Genomic DNA, 25915 nt, shown 5'->3' with positions numbered 1-25915 from the left:
TTTCCAGCCTATCCTGGTTTGCCGAGACATACCAGCTTGTATTGCCTGAAAATTGACCAAAGGGGGAGTGCCACGTCACAGGATATAGTAAACATTAAGGAATTTTATTCAGTCTTCTCTACTTGGCTGTGCAGTTGGTTATAAAACTTAATTTCACATTGGTGGACAACCATACTTGAAGGAAAAACAGACAAAGCGCACAGCAGAGTACACAGTTATTTATTGAAATACTTGAAAATATTGGTGATGAAAAATATATGTTTATCATGAGAGCTTAATTCATTAGATTGACTACTTTATCATTAAAAAAGTGCTACCTACAATCTTAACTATCTAAGTATAGAACATTCTGCATTTTTGCGAAACATGCAATGTGGATTGTAATGGAGTAATGCACTGTGCACTCTAATCTATTCTTATACTGATATGTAAAGAGGGCATTTGAGTGAGTGAAAAATAAAACGGTGACCATTTTGAAATATAAACATTTATAAACTCTTTTCTTTTGCAACTGAATCAAAGGCTTATAAAATACAAGATGCCATAAAATCATACAACACAGATTGACAGACATAAGCAAGCTGGCAGTATTTTTTCGTTCATGAGAGGACATTCACCCAGAATCTGACTACAACTCAACATAAATATCGTCATCTTATATATGTTTATAAAATCATTGTGGCCACTTTTTCCATTGTGTATATGCGCTGAAAACTAAAAGAGTGTAAAAGGGAAGTCTATGCTGGTATGGAATAGAATAAAGGGTACCTTAACAGACCCCCATTATTTGTGCTGAGTAAATAAATTAAATGGTTGCGATTAAACAATTCTACCCAAAAACCACTGGTAACTGTGCACTCAATGGTAAAATTACAACATATTTTCAAACATTTAGGAACAAAATTGCTTCTCTCACTTAATGGAGGGAAGTTTAGCATCACTTGGATATATACATTATTTACAATAAAGTCTCCTTTGGCCTCAGAAGTCCGGCCATTTTAGCTGGCGGCCGTGAATCCTAATGATCATTTAATCACACATTGTCCAATACTGTCAAAATAATCTATCATTTAAAACCCTCTCTCATGGGAATTACAATAACAAATAAATCTGCGTATATAAATAAATGGACATCTGCGGCAGGATTTAAAGCATTTTCGATGTACATAAAAGTTTTTTTATTTTGGTGGAGTAGGGTGATGTGCTTTTCAATCATCGTTGTTTTAACAATGCTTTATACATGGCGAAACCCAACACTGCAAAGACGGTAGCACCAAAACTTGCTCGGAGCCAAAACGTAGAGCTCTTCATATCTGCTTGAGTTACATGCCTATAACGAAAACAAAGATTAGTTTGACCTGCTACAACATTCCCAATCCAAAAGCATACTGTAAGAAAAGTATTAACTTGCTAAATGTTTACATGCATTTAAACACGAATGGCATCCCAGCAAATTCTGGTTTTTCACAATAACCAAAATATGCTGAATTGGTGATGCAGCAGCCAACACACTGTACATTATAAAGTTGCTGGATGACTATATTTTGTCTATTTGACCAGACAACTTATTTTCACATACGTAAACATACTTGGGCCACCATTGAATAATAACGAACACTCTAGGAGTGAGCATGACGCCATATTTAGTACATTTCTGTAGAGAGCCATCGTTGGAGAACTGACCCTGAAACACGTTCACCACCTCATTAGCACGTTCTAACCAGAACTACGTGCCCCTAACAGAGTTGCCACTCGACAGATAATACCTCAGCCCAGAATGGGTGCTTTCTGAACCAGAGGAATTTGATCAGATTAAGGGAATCGCATTTTGTATTTTTATTGAAATTCCATAGCGCTTTTCGTCAAAGAATGACTACCAAATAATCTCAATCCTATTTCACTTCATTTCTCGGATTCCTAAAAGGAAGAACGTTAGGGGATCTGAGTAGGCTAAAACACGCATCAAGAAAAGAGAATGTCAGCTAAATTCAAAATTTGAGATTGGAATACACAGAGGTTAGGAGAGGTAGAAGGTGCGTGTGTGTGAAATCTCACATGATGTGCGTGCACACGTGTGTATGAGCTTTCATAAAAAGGTTTTCCATTCAGCTTATGTGAACTGATACAAGAACCAATGGAAACAGCAATTAAGAGGTCTTCAAAGCTAGAGTGCCCGCTGCCCAGCAAAGAATCTACAAACTTTATAAGGAAAAAAGGGAGGCATTGAATTCATTGGCAGGTCTGATGTGGACATTAGAATCCCCGTTCAGATTCCAGTAGTGTACTGATCCGGGCGAGTGCACATGAAGCCTAGGGAATAATAGCAGAAACCTGGTTTTCAGCCACTTAAAAATTGGAAACAATCATGCACAGAAAGCAGACTCAAAGGCTGGTTCATTGCCTTGAGCACTTGCGCACGGATGTGCAAAGGCCTATTCTCTGTGGGATCCGAAGCTGTGTTGTAAAGCATGAAAAAAAACAGAGCACTGACTGGTCCTGGCCTCCAACACCGTGTCAATGGTGGATCTCCCCTCAAATATCGGGACGCGTTGCAGATGTAGGAAAGCCGATAACTAGGTTTTGTTGAAATACTTAGAATTCTGAGGCCAAAAACCCAAGAACACTGTGCAGTCATTGGGAAAGGCTGAAAACCCAAGAACACCGTGCAGTCATTGGGAAAGGCCGAAAACCCAACAACACTGTCCAGTCATTGGGGAAGGCCGAAAACCCAAGAACACTGTGCAGTCAGTGGGAAACAAGCAAGCATCATCTTCCTTTTGTCTACTTATCTAGTATTGTGACTATGAAATCAAGGACTCTCCTAGTTTTTTTTTTTTAGGAGAAGACCAACATGAAAACAAATACTTGGTTAATGGCTCTTTCTAATGGATACAGACTTCCTCCAACATATTCCTTGTTTTTAAAATAAATCGGGCCCAGAATGCATCTGCAACAGCGTAATAATCACCAGGCTGCGCGCAAGAGACTCTGCGACCAGCTGCAACACAGCATCATGGGTGCAGCAAGTGGTCGATGTCATCTAGTGGAGATGGAACTCAGACTTCTTTCACTAGAAACGAGGGCTTCACTCTCAAATGTATGTTCTGATTAAACAGAAGATGAACATCCAAACAGGGTTCCTGCAGCCCACACAAACGGCAAGACAAACTGGCACCTATGAGAAAAACAGTTATAATAGTCAAAAGATGTAACGGAGCGAGCTATAGTCTCAAAAGGAGACACCATTTAGAAAGTCAACATCAAGTTTAAATTCCAACACCTAACCATAAACGTTTAGGGGCAAAGGATTACACATCCTTTTAAGAAACTGTATAACTGTCAGAAGCACAAAGTAGAACCCCTCCTCAAGGGTAAACTTACAAAACCGGCAAATTGCCAGGAAACCGTAGCTATATTACAGCCACTTTTTGCAAAAAATACAAATACCAAAAAAGCTTCCACTGGGGAATGAGGGCAATCAAAAAACTCAAGAGTTCCAAGTCCTTGTCCAGTTTGGAGCCGATGCAGAACTAAAGGAAACGGGGCAACAGGCAGAAAGGCAGACACATGATTGTGGTGCCAATATACAACCATAGTATCCTGGAAAACCCTCAGAGAGGAAATGTCATGGAACTGAACTGGGGAACTTGAAATTATGATTATATTGATCCTTGGTAAACCGCGTGTAGCAAAGAGGACATACATCCCTGCCCGATTCAGCTTCAAATTGATGCCCTTGGGTTTAGTGCGCGATATAAATGTAAAAATAAATATACTAATGATACATCAACTGCTCTGGGCATTCACAAGGACATTCATTCCTGCCAAATGAGCTACTGAAAAAGAAGATCTGCTCTATCAAAGCCTAGAGTAAGACAGACATGGCTTCCTTGCATTGTGGGAGAGCACCCATTGCACCTTTCCTGAATGTTTGAGAGGAAAGCCACCAATACAATCATGTTGGCCTTAAACCCAAAGGTTTAATATGGAGACTTTGCTCTCACTCCTCTCAATGGCCGCTCACAGAGAAATCAGGCAGATGGGCACTTCAACCGAGCGGGCAAGCAAAGATTAACAAAGCCATCAGAGGATATCTATGCTAGAAATCATCCTCTAAAGATTTTAGGACATGGAGCCCCAACAAAGAAAAGCTCCAAGCACTCTTGCCTGGAAGTAGATCAGGCCTGACAGTTCCTCCCCTCTCCCAAGAACAAGGACCCTTTAGTCACTAGGTCCACTGCAAAGACCACAAGAGCAACCTTGCCCAGAAACCCTGAAAAATGCAAGTAACCATAAGGCTCAGGAGGCACTGAACCCTCTAAGAAGAAACACCAGATTATGGTTGAGATGGACACTGCCTCACAGATGTCTTGGCCATCTTTGAAGTCTAAAGCTTTAATTCAACTTAATTGAAGCAGGTCCACCCCAATTAATTAAAGCAGGTCAAAGGGTGTAGTCTGGACCTTGCTGAGGTTCAGGGTAAAAAGAAGTAGTGAAGGATATTGCAAATTACAGAGATGAAGAGAAAGCTAATCTGTCAACTATCAGACAGCCTTCCAGATACGGGAAGACAAAGGCACCCTACCATCTCAATTGAGCCACTTCTACTGCTAGTACATCTGTTAGCACTGCCATGGTTTAATTAAAGTAAACTGGCAATAAACCCCCTCCCCCACACTCCCAAGACAAAATGAAGGAACCTTCAGTGGTTTCCAAACATAGGTCAATGAAAAAAGAAAATATACATTGCCGTAGGTCTAGTGACAGACACCAGCCATCATCCTCCACAGCCTGAATAGTTTATTCCAAGGCCATCATCTAAAAAGGTGTCCATTCACAGAAATTTGCTAAACAGACATGGTGTTGCAGACCACCTTCTTTCTAGTCAATGAGACAATATCTCAAGTACCAGCCCAGAAACAGCTCCTATCTGGTGCACAACTGTCTCAATGGTCTTCTCTGCAACATTCTGAGAGAAAATGTTGTCCTGAGAGGAAGGAGGTCAAGGGAGAGATGGATTTGGAGCTGGACACTTCTGGAAGACAATGCAAGACCTGTTTGAAACTATCTACAGTACAAACTGGTCAGAGGTAATCTGCCTCCAACAAACCCAAAAGAGGGAATTCCTGCCATTCACTAGTGCTCAGCTAACAAAGGCTCCTTCGTTAAAAGAACTTTGCATTGCAGGACCAAGGGGAACGCAAGGGCCTGTTAAGGTTTGACCATGGGAGGATCCTCTACCCCTGCTGGATCAGAAAGGGTGATTCTGCTTCTGTCACAGCAGCAGCGAGCGCGAGAAAAAAAAAAAACCCAGAAAAGAACCGATTCTGACAGGGCATCTGACAAAATCAAAGACTTGACAGTAGCTTGTAAAGTTTTAATATTCTGCAATGAATGGTTAGGTTTTGCACCAAAGACGCTTCCAATGAAAGGGAACCAAGCAGTATTTTCAGAAGGTCCATGGAAAAACCAAACATCCACGAGCGATGCTGCACGACTGCACCGGTTCCCATTGACCATCCAATGAAGTCCACCACGTCGAAACCAGCATAGAAGAAATGTTATGCTGCGGGTTGCTGTTGGCAAACTCTTCCTGGAGCAAAAACATTAATTAATTGGAAATGTACCAAGCGGCTGCCGTTAAACACATCCCACACAGTATGGGACAGATGACAGATGACAAATGTACACGTGGGGATGGCTTGCAGGCCCAAGCCGCTGGAGGCAAAAATGTTGCTACATAGGGAATCAGCTTTTTTTGACTGTCAGGATTGGAGAGTCAGAAAGCATTCAGCTTCAACAATATATAGGGGGCCCAAACAAGAGGTTTCAGTCCTGAAGGGCTGAATCATTTTCTTCCTTTTAAATCGGACTCCATAGTATCCGTCAGTGAGTGTGCAGCCTAAATAGCATTCAATCTGAACGGGCCAAAGCAGGCAGCAGCTTCCTTGATCATCGCTTTATACAACAGTCCATCTAAGGCTCTAGAAAAGCAAGGCCAGGTAAAGTGTTGAGGTCACCGGCATCCCAGAGTCACAAGGCCATCTCTGCCAGCAGAAAAGGTGTGCTAATGTCATCCCCCTATCCTCAATAGGATACGGCTCCTAAATATATAATCATCCAATCTGCTCTGAAAAGATGAGGATTACTGCCCTGTAACTTGCACAGCAAGAGAACTGCCACAACTGGCAAACTCTTGAATGCAGCACTGGGAGCAGTGACAATTCAGACTGTAGTAGGCCTTGAAACTTGGGGATCAGTCGAGAGTATGGCTCTGGACCTCAGCAATGCTGACAGCTCTAGGATGAGCATCCAGAAGCCCCAAGTCATATCCAGAGGAATGCAAAGGGGACAGATGTCCAGCTCAATGCCCTGTCCAATGATGAGTTTGGCGGGTACACCAAAAAGAACAGCTGGTGAGGCCTGTGTAGAGATCAGTTCTGTCCATCAAGTGGTGAGGGGATTTACGTGGAATCACCTCCTGAAGTCCAAAGAACGGCATCTGAAGGAGTAAGAGGCACTCCAAGAGCAGGATAATTTTGGGGATTTTTTATCTTATCTGATAGGCTCCACAGCTAGGCTCAGAATTGTGATGTCATACAGGTTGTGGATTCCTCTACCCCCAACATTGTAAGGAATGGTGCAGACCTTGTCGTCAACATTTTCCAGAACAGCTTTGGGATGCACTTCCTGGCCGAAACTGAAGGCAGTGTCAGGTTCATCACCCAGCCACCAGACAACCCTGGCGTGGATCCAAAATATGCTTTGGGATATTTTCTGTGCAGTTAAAATCCCCAAATCTTTGGAGAAAGAACAAAAAAGTGAAAACACAATTTCCAAAGTAGAATCTGTGGCAAAAGGAAAAAAAAGAACTGAGATATTAGGGCATGTGCAGATCGATATATGTACCAACTAACTCACATCTGGCCCCTAAGACACTGAAGGAGCGGGCCAAAGGTGCCACCTGGTGACTCTTAAGATTTTTTATATCCAGACTGCATCGAAGGCTATTTCAAAAATGAGGAATCTGTGGGAGGCGATACCCAGTTGATGAATATTTTCTCCTACCCAGTGTCAATGGGTACAATACAATGATTTTGCAGGAAGGTGGAACGTCAAGGCAAGCACGGCATAGGTTTTATGTTTAATATTTCACAAGCACAGACTTGGAATCAACTTTAGCTGTTGCCAGCCAACCAACCAAGAAGAAATTAGATAAAGAATTGACGTAGATGCTTACATATGTGGGCTATTGCCGATTCACAATCTCAATATCGTGTTACAAGGGAAGCAATATTTTGACATTCTTTTACTTTTTATCAGAGGCCAATGAGACTTAGAAGGTATTTGTTCTACCATATGTGGAACACTTCTTGAGAAGTTATGAGAAAACAAGGTGTCTACGGGTTTTTGGAAATCATGTCTTCCAGTTAAGAACATTAGAGGCTTCAAATGTTTGTACACATTATGCATTTAAAGCACAGGGAAGACCTTATATACATGTCTGGGAATGACCCACAGAAACGAAGGAATCAAAAAGGAGTAGACTGTGCTAGGCATGGAAGTAAACACATAATTTGGAACAGGATAAGGAACGCTACAGCGGCGGTAAGCACCACATAAGAAGGCTCAACAAAAGCTGAGAAAATAAGGATGTAAAGGTTGAATTTAACCCAAATGTACATTAAGAGGTTCAGGGGAACAACTGAGGGCCTTCTCGACATCCAAGATCCAGGTTGTATAGGTGGAATTCTAACCCATGTAGATTATAAAAGGAGCGAGAATACACTAGGAATACGGAGGTGACAGAAGGAGAGTGATTTACCAAGGCACTCATGCCTTCTGAATTGGTTTATAAACGCTACAAAGTAGGAGATAAAGGAAATAGCTTTCACTGGACTATACCAAAAGAGAAGAGTATTGTGCAAGAGGAGGCAGATGCACAGAAGACTTTGCAAAGGGAAGAAGCTTCTTTGAAATCTTTAGTGTAGCCAAAGTTGTCCATGATTCAGTTGTTTAATGCACTCCCTTTGAAGGCAACTAGAGTCGCAGAAGAATGGAAGATGAGCCTGGAAGAAATCCAGTCTCTCGGCTCAAGAAAACCAGTTTCCCTTTCTGACAAGCTTGGAAAATATGGAGTCAGGAAAAAGTGAGGCAGTTTGGGTTTGACTACAGAAGAACATTACAAGAATAATTGTAGCAGTCTGAATACACAACCAACTGCAAAGAGTTCACTTTGGAGCAGAGGCCCAGAATAAAACATACAACACAGGATTGGAGCTAAAAAGGTATGGCTCGTCTATAATTCTTGTTTTACGAATATTAGACTCACAAGCAATACAAACGTCTTGGGAAATTTCTGAAACCCGTCGCTATCAAGCTAATTTCTTGGCAAAAATGCACACACCATGAGATCTAGTCCACAGTAATTTCCACAGAACTACTGCCAGGCTGCACCTACTGGAGAAACACATACATAAGAGTTATGAGGGCTGATTCGAGTGATAGGCCATGCCCACATTACAGTCACTGTACTGCATCCCCGATGCTCATTGGCAAGGGGGGTCATTACGTCTTCATGGTCTTCTGGCTCTGCTGCCCGGCCTTCTTGGAGCACAGGGACCAAATGAGGCATTCACTACTGCAGTGATTTCAGAAAATGCTGTACAGTAAGTTAGGGTCTCCCTGATGTGCATTCCTAGTAGCAAAAAGCAAGACGCAAATTGCCATGCTGGAAGTAGCATATATGTATAACCTGCAGCTTTTGAAGCACCCTTCTGTAGCACCCTGCAACCTCAGACGTCAGCACACACACCTTGCTGAAAACAACGTCGAAATTAGTGTGTTTCAGGTTTTGTCCAGTCAGTAGAATAACGACTCTGTAAATGACTGGTGTTGGCCAGCCCACATACATAAGGGGGTAGAGGGTGATTTCAAATACTCTTCTGGCACATTTTGTGTTAAGGGACTAGTCCTTAGGAAACAGTGAGAATTAATTTATAAGAGCCAGAACATAGAGCTATTTATGTTCGTTTTTATTATCAAGGAGGGTATCATTCCCATTAAAGAAGTTATTATAGGTTCTATTCTGCTCAACAGTTTCATCTAAAAAATAATTATTTGCACATGTTACTATTCAGGTAACGAGGAGCTTCGGTCAGGTCGGCACCATTACTGTCTCAATTTGGAGCTTCGGTCAGGTCGGCACCATTACTGTCTCAATTTGGGTATTAATTCCAGTTTTATAGTTCCCAATCTTTTTTATATGTTGTTTTTTCAGACAATATAGTAGACATTAGCAAGTCATAAGGAATACTCTTCCAAAACAGTAGCACTTTGGAAAACATCAGTTTAGCATACAGACACACACATAAAAGCAACCCCTGCATGCAGCATCGAACACAGTTTGTAAGCTACACAAACATTCGAATCAGATGGAAATGGGTTGGCTGCAACGGAAGAGATTCAGTATGCATGACAACATAAGGCATGAGATAGGAGCGTTGCTGGCCCCCATCTTTTGTGAGCATGCTCAGTTACACGCTTCCTGAAACCTCGAAAACTCTAGGTATGACAGCCCGGCATGGAACATGATCATCTGTATTTTATTCCAATGTCTTCAGATCGTTGGTGCTTGCCACATCTTAACATCGAATTGTAGTTGCACTACGATCTAGTTGCTACTTCAAACATTAGACACTACCTTAATAGACATGGAATAATGCCGTTAACACATTTTAATAAATGTTAGCAGTTGCTAATTTAGATCTACAAATAATTTAACTGGTAGACTTCGAACGAAAAGAAGCTTCATAGTAGTGTTTGGCAATCATGCATCTCTCACACTACCAAACATGGGTGCCCATAACAGTCCACCGATAATTGCACCTATAAGATACCAGTATATTTTAGGTTATATGTAGGCACACAATTAGATATGACAACACTTCTAAAGTGGTTACACACACTATTCTTGTTAATAAGACATGAATTTGAAAATGACCACTCCACAAGAACTATCTTAAGAAAGGCTGCATTCGTGGCAGGGATAATAATCACATCAGTGTACACACGTTTGAAGAGTGTTACCTGTGGGTAAGCAAATGCCGATCAATGGAGGACTCCATGAAGACAGAATCTTCTATAAAGCTGACTGCGTGAACTTGTTGGGTAATACTGCGCTCCTCATCTGCCAAGAGCATGGCACCCAGTTCGTCTACACCAGGCCTTAACCTTTTGTACACATGCACAGTTTGTAGGTCATGGGACAGCTCCAGATAGCAAGTGATTAAGCGCTGCCAACTTTTCAGATTAATACTTCTATTATACGGCAAACCAAACCATATCACAAGTCTGCGACTTAAGGCCAATGTCTCGACTGTCAGAGACACCGCACGTTCCTCCCCATGAATGACTAAAGTAGTACAGTACCAGCAGTCATTAGCCTCATTTCCAGATGACAGATTTTATTATGCTCAATGTAACTACAAACTGCCTAATTAACCCAAGGACATTCCCCACAAAATCCACACAAAAAATGCAATTAAAAGCATTTGAACTAAACAGATCTAGCGGAAAGAAGTGAGAGACAGATGGCCAATCTATTGATAGTGAGAACATTCCCATCTACCTGGAGACAGTGCAGAACAGCCTAACACTCACCTGAAGCAACCAGGCAGCAGGAACACTGCATTCCGCCATCTCTCCCACTCCATTTAAGGTGACCAGCTAAGCAGTTTAAATTGCTCTAAGCTTCACATACACACTTAACCAAACAACTCAATCCCACAGCAAGATGCAACAGGGTTTCCACATACATTATTAGTGTCATAAAGCAACATACAGATAGATTTGGACATATAAGGATTACATTCACAGGTCAGGCCAATTGTCTATAGCATTTGGTCTATAGCATTGATTCTTGCTAAACGTAATATGGCCTGGGATTACTGACACCCCCCCTTCTCTCCAACCCCCCCCCCCCGAGTGCCCTGGACACGGGAAGGGCCAGAATCGGATTAATCAGTTGGAAAGAAAGACTATATTGTATTTGTGTATTTGAGCTTTGTACGGAGATCCATGGCAACATGTATACAGCAGTGTGCTTTTGATGGGACCGCACTGCAAAGTAACAATTGCATCAGTGTTTGTTGAAACCAACATAGGGTATGTGCAGCTATGCCATGGAACAACAGTAGGCTCCTTTCCCAGTGAAGATGAACCACTGACAAACTGGGCAAGGTATTTCCCTAAACAGCAGATGCCACTCTAGATGACGAGCCCAAACTAAAGGTTATCTGAGAAGGAGGCCATGCTTTACGGATGGAGTGCAAACACAATCGCAAGTAGCTATTCGGCAAATCTTTTACATCATGGTGACATCGATTTAAACGAGATCTGGAGAGGCGTTCAATTTAAGAACAAGAGTCCTGCTGAGGACAGAGTGAGGAAGACTCTGTTCAAAAGGTATTTAGATTTTATTGAGGGAAAGAAAAAGAATCAAACGGCACCTAAGATTGTGTTTGATGGAAGAACAAATTAATAACAGCCCTGATAATGTGCTCCTTCCACAGATTCCTTTTCTGAGATAGTCTGCACCCGTCATCCGAAAAGCTTTCACAGCAGGGGCTTAGTGTGCTGGGGCCAAATCTTTTCCGGCAGCCCACCTAGAACCCATCCAGCCCCACAAATTCAGTTCACCCATTCTCCACCCATGCGCAGCAGCTGGGGGATCATTACAAAAGTTTAGAAACAAATGTTTTAAAGAAAATATTTCCCCCCCACCCCCCCCCCCCCCCCCCCCCACACCCTCTACATGCAGGGGTAGCCTGGGAGGGTGATCAGGAATCTGTGGGTAGGAGAATCCATCAGAAAGAATAGTACCAGGGGTAATACGCCACGTCACAATGCTGAAGCAGCAGCCACACCCCTTGTGGTGTGGGCGTGAAGGCCTTGAAGTATTAATTTTCCTGCCAATGCAATGCAAAGAATAATCCACATAGAGACAGTTCTTTTTCCAAAAAGCTAATCCTTGTCTGGATCCCACAAAACTAATCTCCCGCTTTGCCTTAACAGTTTTCTGTCCTGGCCATGTGGAAGCTTAAAGTGCTACTTGGGTCCACTTGCTGAAACATACAGTCAGTGCAGCACTCTCAGTGCTTCGTCCTTGGGATCGTGAAAAAACGTTGGAAGGACCATTTCCTTGTTCAAGTGGAAGGCCGATGGAACCTTGGGCAGAAATGCCGGGTGTGTCCGCAGGACTACCTTGTCCCTGTGAAAGGTGGTATATGGCTCGGAGGCGACCAGCGCCTAGATTTCGCTGAATCTCCGAGCTGAGGTAAGGCCGACTAGTAAGGCCATCTTAATGGTGACCAGCCTGATATCCACAGGCGCCATTGCCTCGAACGGTTTGTGCGCCAGGGTGCCCAAGACTATGTTAAGGTCCCACACTGGGTGTGGTCTCTTGACGGGCGGGTAGAGCCTTGCGAGGCCCGTCAGATGTTTGATGATAGGGTTGGAGGAGGAGAAAATGCCCTCCTCCGAGTTCCTGTAAGCCCCAATGGCTGCAAGGTATGTACGGCAGGTGTCCACCTGTACGCCCGAATTTGCGAGGTGTGCCGAAAAGGAGAGCACCTCGTCCAAGGTGCATGCCAGGGGGGGTCTATTCCATTGGATTCTGCTCAATTGCAGAATCTGGTCAATTTGCTTTTGTACTGGACCCTGGTAGCTTTTCTCCTGGCACCTTCTATGATCTCCAGATTGGCCTATGAGAGGCTAAGGTGCTGGAGCGTTACCTGCTCAGGTACTCCGCTGTGAGCGCTAGCTCCCATGGTACAGGGTGGATGACTCTGCCCCCCTGCTGTGCCAGATGATGTGCTGGGCCCGACGGGAGGTGAATCGGGGGCACTTCCGAGAGACTGAGCAGCTCCGAAAACCATGGCCTGGCTGGCCACCATGGAGCTATTAGAATGATGAGGAGTTGGCGAGACTCCTTGATCTTGCAAATTACCCTGTGAATCAGGGGAGTGGGCGGAAAGGCGTAGACTTTCATGCCGGTACACTGGAGTTGAAACTCGTCTCCCAGAGAGCCATGGCCCTGACCTTGCCAGGATGCGAACTGGGGATGACCCCATCTGTTGAAAATCTTCTGAATAACAAGCTTGTTTAGCTGCCACTCGAAATTGTCCGCTCCCAGCCTGCTGAGCCTGTCCGCTTCCAGGCTGGATTACACCGGGAGGTGGACTGCCGCGAGGTAAATGTCATTTTCCAGGGCCCACTCCCACATGCTGATCACCAGTCGGCACAGAGGAGGGGATCTGGTGCCTCCCTGCTTGTTGACGTAGTACATGCTGGTCGAGTTGTCCGTCTGGATGAGGACAACCTTGCCCCTGAGAAGTGGTAGGAATGCCCTGAGAGCTAGCCAGATGGCATTCAGCTCTAACCAATTGATGTGGTATTCCTGCTCCTGTCGAGTCCAGGTGCTCTGGACCGAGAGATAGTCAACGGTGGCTCTCCAGCCCTCGAACGAGGAATCCGTGGTGATGGTGGCCTGCGGAGGGTGCGGCCAGAAGGGCTTGCCCGTCCTCAGGTTGCAGTCTCTGAACCACCAAGTCAGGTCAGGGTGGAGAGATGGATCATCTCGGATTGAGTTCCTCCTGGTTCCATGAGGCCGCGAAGTGCAGCTGAATCCTCCTCATCCTTAATCTTGTGTGCGGCACGGCTAATAAGACGCTGCCAGAAGACCCAGGAGATGCTGGTACCACCATGCTGAGGTCCCTCCTCTGCTGAGGAAGTGGGCGGTGGCCCTCTTGATGGCCGAGATTTTGTCCTCTGACGGAAATACCTTCTCGGAGCACGTGTCCCAGATGAGGCCCAAGAAAGTCAGAGTCTGCGTAGGGTGCAGCTGCGACTTCTTGAGATTGAGCGAGAAGTCCACATCGTGCAGTGTGTTCATAAGGGCATTGGAAGAGTGGAGTACCACTTCCAGAGATGTTGCCCTGATGAGCCAGTCGTCGAGGTATGGGTAGGTGTGGAGGCCCTGCGCTCTGAGGAGGGCCATCACAGCATTCATGAGCCTGGTAAAGACCCTGGGGGCCGGGTTAAGGCCAAAAGGGAGGACCTTGTATTGAAAATGGAAGCCCCTGATCCTGAACCGTAGGAGAGAAAGATGGGGTTGCCAAATCGGGACGTGTAGGTATGTGTCCTTCAGATCCAGGGAGCACATTCAGTCTCCCCTGTCCAATGTCTCCGCTATAAAAGCTGGCGTGACCATCTTGAATTTTTGCAGGGGTAAGGAGAGGTTGAGGGTGGAAAGGTCCAACACAACTCTCAGGCCCGCCTGGTTCGTCTTCTGAATGGCGGAAATCCTGGAGTAAAAGCCAAAGCCTTGCTGAGAGGCTCTGACTTCCTCCACTGTCTGGCTCTCTACGAGCGACCGGATCTCCGCCAAAAGAGTTGCTGTCCCAACCTGTGGGAGTGGAGGGGAAGGGGTAGGAGAGGCTGGGATAGGGATGCGGTACCCTGTGTATACTACGGAGAGGATCCCGGGGTCCGCGAAATTCTGGTGGCAGAAATGTGCATGGAGAGCAAGCCTGCCCCCCACCGGAGACACGTGGACCCGAAGGGGCATGTCATGCCTTCTTTTCCTCGGAGGCTGTCGCGGAGAAGGGGGTATTGGAAAAATCCCTTACTCCCCCGCCGCCCTTTTGGTTGCTTGCTTTGGGTCCGAGACGGCGAGCGGTCAGGCTGTCTGGATTTACGCTCCTGGAAGCCCCAGAACCCTCCATACGTACGACCACTCTCGGATCGTTGCTGAGATTGGGTGTATGATTTGGGCGTGGTCTTTGTAAGGATGGATAAAGTCTTGGCCGTTTGTGAGCTGTTCTTTTTGTCCAGCTCTTCATCTATGGAGGAGCGGAACAGGCCTCTCTCCGCCCCCCTCGAATGGTAGATCTAGGATGCGTTCCTGGACATCCGGGTTGAATTTTGTTTCCCGGAGCTAGGCTGTCCTTCTCATGTCCGTGGCAAGGCAGATGGCACAGCCAGAGGTGTCAATATGGGCCACTGTGGATTCGATGAGGTCATGCGCCACCAGCTTAGCCTCTTCTAGCCCCGCCTTAAAGCGTGATTGGCTCTGGACGGGGAGTACCGGAAGGAAGTCCACAATTTCCCGCCATGATCTTTGGTTGGCGGCAGCCAGCATGGCATCTGCGTTGGCCTGACGAAGATGCAAGGATGCGCTGGAATAGAGTTTCTTGCTGTACGCCTCCAAGATCTCCTCCTTGCCTAGCAGCACTGTGGAGGAGGCTGAGGACGACTGAGGCTTGGAGTACAGTGATATCGCCGTGAACACCGAGGAGTGCGGCTGAGATGGGCCGAGAGCAAGAGTGTTTCCCCCTCCATCTGCCTGTATTTGGCGTCCAGGCGTCCATTGACAGGCTGGGCCGAGTGGGGCTTAAGCCAACTCTTCTTGGCCAGGGAGACTACATCGGTTTGCATTGCAATCCCCGTTTTGGCAGAGGGGTGTGGCGTGAGGACTTCAGCCGGGACCCCCTCTGCCAGCTGCTCGACCTCAGGCTGGGGGAGGCCCAGATACGCTGCCAGCCCAGCAAGAGGTTCGTGGAAGGCCCTGGCTGAGGATGGCGTGTCAGGATCCTCCTCATCCGTATCCTGTGGGTCTGGGGGATCCTGTGGAGGAGGAGCAGTTGGCGACAGAGGATGGGGTACTGGGACCGCGGCCAGAGGCTGGGACGGAGCCGCCTGGGGAGCCGGAGGAGGTGGCTGCGCCGGGGCCTGGGTGTCGGCAGAGGCATCTGTGGTGCCGCTAGCATCGTAGGGAGGACCTGATGGTGTTCTTGTTGATAAGCCCCATCTGAGGTGACTTCAAGAGGCCAAGGAACTTCTCCAAGAGCAACTCCTCACTGGCTAAAGAGGTGGCAGGGGGTGCAGACAGGGTAGCGGGGAGCTGCTGCGTACCCTGACCATATGGACGCAAAGGCAAGCTGCCCTGCGCAGATGAGGGGTAGACTGTAGGCCACCTACCTTGTTGAGGCCAGTCCCACCTTGACACTCGTTTCTCGCCGAATTCCTGCAATGGCGTCGGACGGGTGCTTCTTTCTGGCGCGGCAGCCATTTTGTCGAGCTGCCTGCCACGTGCCTGGGACGTGTTGCTCGGCCCGCTGGGCCCAGCCTCCTCCAAGACTCCTGCGTGTGGATCACGAGGCCTACCCTGCTCCTCGGGCCTAGGCCCGGTTGGTGTGACAACCTCGACCCGGTGGTCGGTAGAGCTGCGTTTAGGTGCCCCCTCAGACGTATTGCCGGTATTAGGACATAGCCCCTCGGCCATGCTGCCAGTAAAAGGGTGGAGACCCGGTAAAAGAACCTTCCGGTCCCTCAACACTGCCACCAGGAGGATTCGAGGATCCCTCGACCCGAAAGCCAGTAGCTGAAGCAACCTCGGTGCACGAGCTGGTAGAAGGACCTGACCGGTCCCTCCTGCGCGGGAGAGTCCCTGGGAAGGAGTCTCCCTTGCAGGGTGCGATGGAGAATATAGGCCCTACCATGGGCCTGGTTCAATGCTTCACGAAGTTCTTGAGATCCTCTGGAGGCGACTTCTGGAAGAGCTCCCTCCACCTGGCTAGTCTGTTCTTCAGCACTTTTGAGGTCAGCGAGTCACACGCTGAACAAGATTGCCAACTGTGGTCTGGGCCAAGGCAACGTAGGCAGAGGGCGTGGGGGTCTGAAGTTGGAAAGAGCCCGTTGCAGGTTGGACACCTGCTGAACCCTGTAGAAGTTGACATGTGGCGAGGAGGAGCGCGACGCCTGAGGACCGAGTTCCTGAATGATACAAAGACAAAAAAAGACAGAGAAGTATCCGCAGGTGGAACCCATGAGCGCTGGTGATTTCAGCCCGTTCCCGTCGATGCGGAAAAGGGGACTGAGGTGTGGCACCGGAGTGCGTAGTCAGGGCAGTGCATGCTCCCTGGGCCGCACCCCTGCATGCCTCTAAATTTAAAGGGGAAGACGTTTTTTTCTGGTGTAAAAGGTTCCGTCTACCGTCCCTTGGAAGGGACGCCCATACAGTATGGAGGAATGGGGACGGGACGTAAGAGTATGTTTGTTACGCTTATGTGCACAGGAAGTGAAGAGGTGAAAGCCCACATCTATTGAAAACAAGGTGGTGGAAAAGGAGGCAGCTGGCTGCTGTACTGTTAGGCCCAAAGATTTGTTGATAGCCTTAAACATTTTCAATGATACACATTCTTTTCACACAGAAAAGATTCACTCTGTCAAATGCCATGTCCAGCAATTTCATCTGGACACTGGGCACAAATACCAAGGTCATCATCCAGGAGTAATGCCCAATGACTGTAGAAAATGCTATGCAATCCTCCATCTTCAGTCCTGCATGCAAGACTTGGTAAGCAGTCACCTTCTTCTGCAGAGTGTTTGGGAAAAGTGATGTTTACCCCTGCGGAGGAAGCCTGGACCACAAGCCTTTTTGGATTGGCAAGTTTTGAGAGTTAGGCAGAGTGCAGTCACAGGCTTGGATTTCTTTGCCAATCCTTGTCGACTGTTGTGGAGAATGAGTGTTGCCAATGCTTACGCACTGGATCAGCAATTGCAGTACTGAAAGGGGAAAGGTCTTCTATGAAGTACCTTTCTTTTAATATATCCATTAACTCATAATTGCATTACCAGTCTAGAGCAAATCCAGCCCTATTGCTCCTGCAATCATGTCAACAGTTTTACGGAAAGCCACATTTGGGTGTGCCTTGAGGGAGGCCTACAATATTTACTGGTCTTTCAGATCTGTTGCTGCTCTCTTAAGCCTGTCTCATAGGTCAGGGTTAAAAATGTGCACTCGCCACTGGCTAGTGATATCGGACTCTTGGCGAGTAAAAAATTATGTACTCTGTATGTATATAATTGAGGTAGCGAGTGACTTTCTGGATGGTTAATAGCATGCAACTTTTTTGGGGGATCGATCTAGGTTCCAACCCAAAACAAAATACCATTCACGTTATCATACATGTTTTCATCGTTTCACACTATCAGAATGCGGTGTGGATGCCACCAGGGAGAAGCGCAACACACTAAAGAGCATTGTGTGGAGGCCGAAGCACAATAAGGTGCAGCACTTTTTGCTGGTGGCAGCATGTTAGAGGCAGAGCAGGTAGGTGTGGCGATCAAGGGAATGAGGTGAGAGGGGCAGTGGAACTTAACACATGGTGGGGGATGCCACCTCCAAAAGTGGAGAGGCAAAAAGGCAGTGAGCGGGCCACTGCAATGTCTCACTTCTGTGAGTGTCCTAGAGACTTCGATCCAAAATCTCTCCCTCGAGTGTGCAAATCATTCTCTTCTCCTGCATCAATGACGCTGGAAAGGAACTGCTTGAAAACAGTGCCAGGAGGCTCTGAAGAGTTGACTTTTGAGATGGAGGCCGAGCTGCCAAGAGTAATAGTGCCAACCTCTGAGGAACTTCTGGAGGCCTTTGGAGGTGTGCTGGGTCCTTGCTCCTCCTTCGGCCAAGAGACCATTGCAGTCAGCACCAAGGCCTTTGCAAAAACCTGCTGATTACCAAGAGGAGTCTTCCTCTCTCTCGTGCCTTCATGAATGAGGTTTATTTTTTATTGTGAGATGAGTGATGCCATTCACTACTCGAATGGGATCTTTTGTGGCGTTTCTTGGGTCCTTTTCTAGGTTTCATCTCAAATGAGGGTTCATTTTCTGGCATGGGGGGACTGTGGACCTATCCCCCTCAGAAGTCCAAAAACTAGGGGGAGTATCCTGCAACTTGGACAGATGACAACTTTGCCGCCTGCTTTTGTAGGGCCCTTGAGAGAGAGTATTTTCACTAAGGACACTTGTTCCTGGAGAAGGCATCCAAGGGTTCCATGACATTTTTATTTTGTGTTCCTTTACATTCCTGGGGGAGAACCCAAAGACCAGACCACTTTACATCAAAGAATATATAAAGACTTAAACTGCTGCAAAAGCCTAACAAGCTGAGTCTTAGTCTACGAGTTTTCTCCCAGCAAGTTCCCAACCTGCAGAGAAGAGGAATTTGGTGGGTCAAAGTTACAGGACAAAGAAATTTAGAAACTCATTTAAGGTCAGAGCTATGAATCCACTCACAAAGTACCCTGAATAAAAGAATGAAGACCTTAATCTGGTATCTGCGAATGTTGCTCCCCACTCAGGTTTGTGACAATAGTAGGCATTATCCAACTCTGCACAGTGTGCCCTCTCTTACAGTCCTTCCACCACCTTTTCGGATTTGGAGTTGTTAAACTGACATGAGCCTGCCTGCAGCCACTATTGGCAACATACGGATCATTTTTAACTGAACTGTAGCGTTTTTCCACAATGATCCAATGTTGTGTTCAAAAAGCTAAAAATGTATGAATCCATGGGGTTTGTTCAAAATATGGAGACCGCCCCTGGGTGGTAGCGGTGCACAGTATGAATAAGCATAACAGAACATAAGATTGAACAGCACGCCAATGGTTGAACTGCACTGTTTTGCAACTGAGAACCAGAATTTAGGGCACACTTCAATGATGAGATAACTAATGCAAGACTTAGTTTTGTGCATAAGGAGAAGCGCTTAAGATTTTGGACAACTACTGGAATAGCACTCAGGTGGCTCTATAATGAAATAATGTGTGCATGTTGACCGGAATAATTTATCAGATTTCTACTTGTACTTATTTGGTGTTGTCATTGTTAAACACATGTGTGTTTTGAGAACATTTGTATTTATTTTCATATCATTATATTGAATTTAGACTAAATATTTGTATCTACATTTTAAACAGGTTTTAAGGAAGGAGAAAATTATTGATTAGTAATAGGTTTCAGTTTTTTGTTAAGAAGAAACACATTTCAGAAACTTAAAATCACCACATTTGCATCATTTAATGCCTTGACTGACAAAGGCAAATATATGCATATTGGATAGATTTGCAGTTACTCTAGTACGCACAATATTCCAGAATGTAGCAATGCTGTTGTGAATCAACATTTGATCACTTTTGCATACATTCACATAGAAAGGCAAGGAATAGAATGCTTACATTTAGTGGTATCATTAACATTTCTGTTCAAGTGTTTCCTACTTAATCCAACTGATGTAGTTTGAGGACTAGGTTTAGTATGTACCTTCTGTGTCTCAGTTTTAAAGTTATTTCACATTTTTGCTAGATATGTATTATGACACAGTGCCTAGTTGGCCCATGAAGCAACAAGGTCATTGATCCAACCTTGTACTCACTCACATGACCAGACACATGCATTGAAGGTTGAGCAATGCATACAGCTAGAATGGTGGGGCTTTTCTGTAAGAATAGGTGGAGACTGGAAGAATTCTACCACTGCTAATCTGTGTGTGGATGAGGCGGACAGAAAGCTTGCAAAGTCCAGCAAGCAAAGTGACATGCTCGCCGCTGTCTGAAATTGATGATTCTGCAGTAGCGGGGTGGAGAAAGGACCGGAACTTGAGAGAGGGGAGTGAAAGAAAAAGGGAGGTGTGACAGGGTTAGAAAGGAGGGTGGAAAGGAAGAGGGAGACCGTGAATGCCAAGAGGAATTCAGGGGAGAGAACAACAAATTACTTACCTCTTGATAATGTTCTTTCCGATGATGTTCCTGCTACGGATTTCTCATCTATGACAATGCTATGCAAAGAGCAGCTGTTCTTCAGAAGCCTTTCCGCCGCCACAGGGTGAAGAATGGCTCTGCGTAAGCTCCATTCGACACCTCTACTCATTCCGCACTGGACATGACGTCCGTATATATTGAGGCGCTACTCCCCGTGACCTCAGTTCCACTCTTTTTCTAGCACTCTGATGCGGAGGGACCCTGGAACCGATGGCACTAGCTATACCCATGAGGGCCAGGTAGGGAGGCTGATTAGGAATCTGTGGGAGGAACATCCATCAGAAAGAACATTGCCAAGAGGGTAGCAATTTGTTTTTCTAATGGATTCCTCATCTATGATAGACTCCCAAAGCAGAACGGAAAATCTGCGACGAGAGCAAGGACACCACCTAGACCAGAAAACTCCAAAGGACTTAAATGCAGCTTCCAAAAGAAATAATTTGTTTTTTGTATTTTATTACATTTATAAAGCCCTTTTCGCTAAAGGTGCTTAACAATAAAAGAATTCAGAAAACAGTACAATCAAAATGAAACAAATGGATAGGGATTACATCTGTTTTTTTTTTCTTTCTAACAAGCAAGAACCGAAAGAAGGTCAAGTTTAAGATTTGTTTGGAAGAGACAAACAGAAGAGCAGGGAAAGAGGAAGAGAGTTCCAATGCTTAGAAGCCAGAAGAGAAAATGAGCGGAAATGATACTATGCACAAGGGGGCTTAGGAACAGTTAAGAGAAATAGATTCTGAGAACGTAAAGCACTTGAAGGGATGTAGAACGAATCTAGGGAAGAGCGTTAGGGTGGGGCAGGCCATGAGTGCATTTGAAGACAATTGAGAGAAAATTATAAAAAAGACGGGATTCAAAAGGAAGTAAGGATATTGAAAGCAGGGAGGATGTAATGGGGGACTGGGGAGGCAAAGAGCAAAAGGAGACGAACAGAAGAATTATAGATGGAACTGAGAGGGGAAAAAGGTGGTAAGCAGACAAGGGGAAAAAAAGGAGTTTAGTGGCGTAAAAAAGAACGATAAATGCGAACGCGGCGAATGTTAAACAGACCAAAAGTGGCAAGAGTGGGCAATAGAGGAGATATGAAGGGAAAGTGAAGGATCAAAGATAACGCCTAGGATGCGCGCTGAAGGAGAAAAGGAAAGAGGATGGGTGGAAAGATTAAAGAGGGAGGTTGATGGGGTAGGAGAAATAGTTGAAGAGGCAAAGAACAAGACCTCAGGTTTTGAGGAATTAAGATTTAGAAAGTAGGAGGACATCCAGTTCTGAACAGTGTGAGAAACCTAACGGTATTCTCCTATCTACTCCCCCGGGATCTTCCATTCAGGTGGCCAGGGAAGGGCTATTGCTTTTTGGATCCCGACCCCTGAGTGGAGGTTCATGCGGGATTGAACGGAGAATGCCTGAAGGCGAGACATGGTATTCTCCCTTTTCCCATTGTACATCAAAACCCTCTCCTTCAGCTTTTATGGGATATTTCCAATTCCATTCCATCTCCCCCTCCCCATTTCCAACATGTACTGGGACGAAGAAGAGGCAATCAAGAGCAGTGAAGATTCACCATAGACATAACAGTGAGAAGCAGGGAGAAGCCGACCACATTACACCGCTAGGCTGTCCCACTAATAGAGTCGGGCAAGGTCAAGACGTTTACCTTAACCATTCACACCTGACGCCTCAATTAGGGTATAAAGGGTGTGGTTCTGCCAGGGAAGATGAGCTAGCTAGGGCTGCTGGTTGGAACGTGGAGGCTGCAGCACGAGAAGCCTGGAAAGTCTGGAGGAGAGCGGGATGCCGTTATGCTGACTGTGTGGCAGGCGGGTTGCAGCGTGGCGAGGGAGCCGTGTCTCCATGGAGCCATAGTGCGGTGAGCTGCTCATTACTGGCCATGTCCAGGCCAGTGCTCGATCCCCTGGGACGTGTGCCGGTCCCAGAGGGTTCTGAGGGGCAGGTGGTGAGACCCTGACCTCGGCCTACAGATCCCAAGAAGCTACTTGCCAGCACTGTGCTATCTGGGCAAGTCTCGTAGCAGGAGAGAGAGAGAGAGAGAACCCCAGTGGCATGCATGTGGCTGCAGCGGGAGCAGAGATTTGAGAGTAAAAAGCGGCACAGAAAAAGGAAAAGGAGGTGCACAAAGTTAAGAATAGACAGAAGAGGGCACGAGCGACCTGAAAGCAGAAGAGAGGGCACGAGCGGCATGGAAGACAGAAAGAGTGCATTTGAAAGTTGAAGGAAAGCAAAGAGGGCGCCAGCGACCCAAAAGCAGAAGAGAGGGTGCAACAGAAAAAGAAAAGAAGGTGCAAGGGTGCATGGCAAAGCAAGAGTGTACAAGAGGCACAGCACAAAGAAAGAAGGTGAAGGAGTGCACTGAAAAGTAGAAAAAAGGGGAAACAAGACAGAAGAAAAAATACAAAACATGAGGAAAGGGGTCAGAAGTTGGAGTAGTCGAGCAGGGGTGGAGCAAAAGCCCAGCGTTTTCGAAAGTCTCCGACACTGCCCCAGGGAAGGAACTGTGTGAACATTTGGTTGAGACCAGAGGGGCCTAGGTTTGGGGAAGGGGACCCCAAGAGGCCTAACGAGAACTGTTTCTTTTTGTTTGGAACTGGAAGGAATAAAGCTTGGGGAAGGGACCCTCAGGTGATCCAGAGACATTGTGAACTTTATTTGCTGCATGAGCCCTACATGGAAGGTACCAAGGGCAGCCCTTTTTGTGTTGAACTATCTTCTTGAAACTGGTAATACTACACCTGATGATGGTAAGGCCACCTGAAACCAATCGTGGTTTACATTTATTTTTGAGTCAACATTTTTCTTTAAAACCACCCCAGATCACATTTTCTCAAAGAGTAAGGGCCAGCATAGGATGTGACACAGACGGATTTTGGTGTTTTGGACTTACAGACATCAACGGCCCTTAGAAACCACAGTTGTGGGAACAACCCCCTTAGAGCTAGGGCCAGTTAGGCATTACACCAACCCAACAAACTTTTTCAATAAAGGTTGTCAAACTGCTGCTTTTGAGTCTCTGTCTCTCTTGATACCATGCCTGTCTCACAACAGCTAGAAGACAGACAGTGGAGTGCAGAGTCAAAGGAAGGAAAAGAAAAAGATCTGGGTATAAGTGGAAAGGTGAAAGTTGGAAATAAGAGCAGCAGGAGGAGCAGTATAGAGAGAAAAAAGGAGACAGCCAAGTACCGAGCCTTGGGGGATACCACAAAGAAGAGGAAGAGAAGAAGAAGAGTGTCCAGGCAAGGTAACTGAATAAGTCTGTTGCGAGAGAGAGAGAGGGGAGCGAAACCATTCAAGAGCAGACCCAGAAATACATAGAGTGAAAGGAGAGGAAATAAGAAGAGTGGTCCACCGTGTAAAACACCACAGACAGATCGAGAAGAATAAGAATAGAAGAAAGCTTAGAGTGGCGGGCTGTGAGAAGAGAATTAGAAACATGAAGATCAGTTTCTGTAGATTGAGAGGGGCGGAAACCAGACTGCAAGGGAGGAAGAAGTGAGTGAAGCCTCAAGTAACGGGTTACCTGGGTATAGGCATCCCATCCAAGAATTTTGGAAAGAATGGGTAAAAGAGAAATAGGGTGGAAATTAGCTGTCAAAACCACATTTAAATACCGGAACGGGCGTGGACGAAACGGATTAAACAAACCCTGCAAGAACGGCATGAGAGTGGGGATTGAGAAGAATGAGCTCTGTTCAGGGGACCGCTTGAAAACCCAAAGAGTGGCAAAGTAACCCTTAACAGTGCCAATCTGCAGGCTTGCTTGGACCCAGAATAAAAAAATTAAATCCAAAACAGGGGATCATGGGTCCAGATACGTCTCCTGACACAAAGTAAAAAACGTACACCATCTGCAGGCATAAATAGTCTTGGGTGCGGGCCTCTGTGCTGAGAGGAGTACAACAAAGACATTGTCTGACAAGTTCCACTCCATTTACCTCACTCTCTGAGTAGCCAAGCATGAAGGTTCAGGCTGCTGAGATTTGGGTTGAGTACCCACCCCTCCAATTAAGAGAGGAAGTCGACTCTCCTCAGAAGGCACCAAGGAGGGAAGATGCACATGTCCAGCAACTGCGGATACCATGTCCTACGGGCCCAGTCCAGAGCGATCAGGAACAATGTTATTCAGAACAGGCGCAATCGCCTTAAAACTAGTGGAATGGCGGGAATGCATAAAGGAGGTCGAAAGTCCACTCTACCATTAAGGAGTCCTCCAGAGCTCCCAGATGAGGAATTTCCCAGGAGCAGAACAACTCGCACTTCCTGTTCACCCTGGAAGCGAAGCAGCACACTTGAGGAGTTCCCAACAAGGAGAAGATCTCATCCAGAAGTTACTGGCAGAGCTCCCACTCGTGGAAGGCTGAGGTTTGTCTGCTCAAGGCATCAGCTGCAACATTCTCCCTTCCAGCCAGATGGGCTGCTGTCAGAGAGACGCTGTTCTCCAGAGCCATAGTCTTATTGCTTCTACAGACAGGGCAAGGACCCACACAGCACCTTGTTTGTAGAGGTAGTGCATGGCCAATGTGATGTCCATCAAAACCAGCACAACCTTGCGTTTCACAGAGGGTAGGAAGCGACCAGGGCCAGTCTGATCACCCTCACCTCCAGCAAGTTGATGTGCTCCTGGTACTCCACGGGAGATCACAGTCCACTCAAAGTCAAGAATGACAGGTGAGCACCCCAACAAGTCAAAGATGCTACCATGAACAGTGCCACCTGGGGGCAAGGTTGGCAAAACAATGCGTCCCTAAGCAAGTGGTCTCGCATGATCCACCATGCCAGAACTGAGCCACCTGGTCCGAGGCCTGTAAAAGGTCCGTCATGTGGCCCTGAAACTGCGACCATCAGCAACAGAGAAGCCACTTAAGTAATCTCATGCGCAGCTTCACCTTCACACCACGAGTATGCAGGAGTCAATAAGGCCAGGACGTGCTCTTGGGATTGGAGGACATTGACCAATCCGAAAGATGTTTGCCACTCAGACCTCGGGTGGGGATACCCTAACCCAGGCGAGTGTTAAGACTGCTCCGATAAATCAAATTAGACGGCGAAACCGATCCGTTTTTGAAGCTCAGGGAAAAGCCCACGCTGTGCAATGGTTTGCATGTGCGGAGAAGGTGCTCCGATACTAGATATGGTGCGGGAGATGGGACAAGACAGAGACAGACATCCAGGTAGGGAAAGACATGAATGCCCTACCTCCTGAGGTGGGCTGCCACCACCGTTAGCAGCCAAGTGAAAGC

The 25915-nt window shown here is 46.4% G+C and overlaps 1 protein-coding gene across 3 annotated transcripts in view; it reads right to left on the bottom strand.

Moving 5' to 3' along the window:
- Positions 1–202: 202 nt before the first annotated feature.
- The window catches only part of RHOT1 (ras homolog family member T1), a 1148557-nt gene continuing 1122844 nt past the window's right edge, over positions 203–25915 (bottom strand). For 2 of the 3 annotated variants that reach the window (XM_069654964.1, XM_069654963.1), the window contains one exon: positions 203–1330. In XM_069654964.1, coding sequence (XP_069511065.1) covers positions 1213–1330 — 118 coding nt within the window. In that variant the 3' untranslated portion in view covers positions 203–1212. Of the gene's footprint in view, positions 1331–10089; positions 10234–25915 lie in introns of all 3 variants that reach the window. The other variant, XM_069654965.1, reaches the window with a different exon arrangement.

This window comes from Ambystoma mexicanum, chromosome 3q, assembly GCF_040938575.1.
Source record: "Ambystoma mexicanum isolate Mex_15411 chromosome 3q, UKY_AmexF1_1, whole genome shotgun sequence".
In the NCBI taxonomy this organism is placed as follows: domain Eukaryota; kingdom Metazoa; phylum Chordata; class Amphibia; order Caudata; family Ambystomatidae; genus Ambystoma; species Ambystoma mexicanum.
The sequence above is the reverse complement of the archived record's forward strand: the minus strand, read 5'-3'. Positions and strand labels throughout refer to the sequence as shown.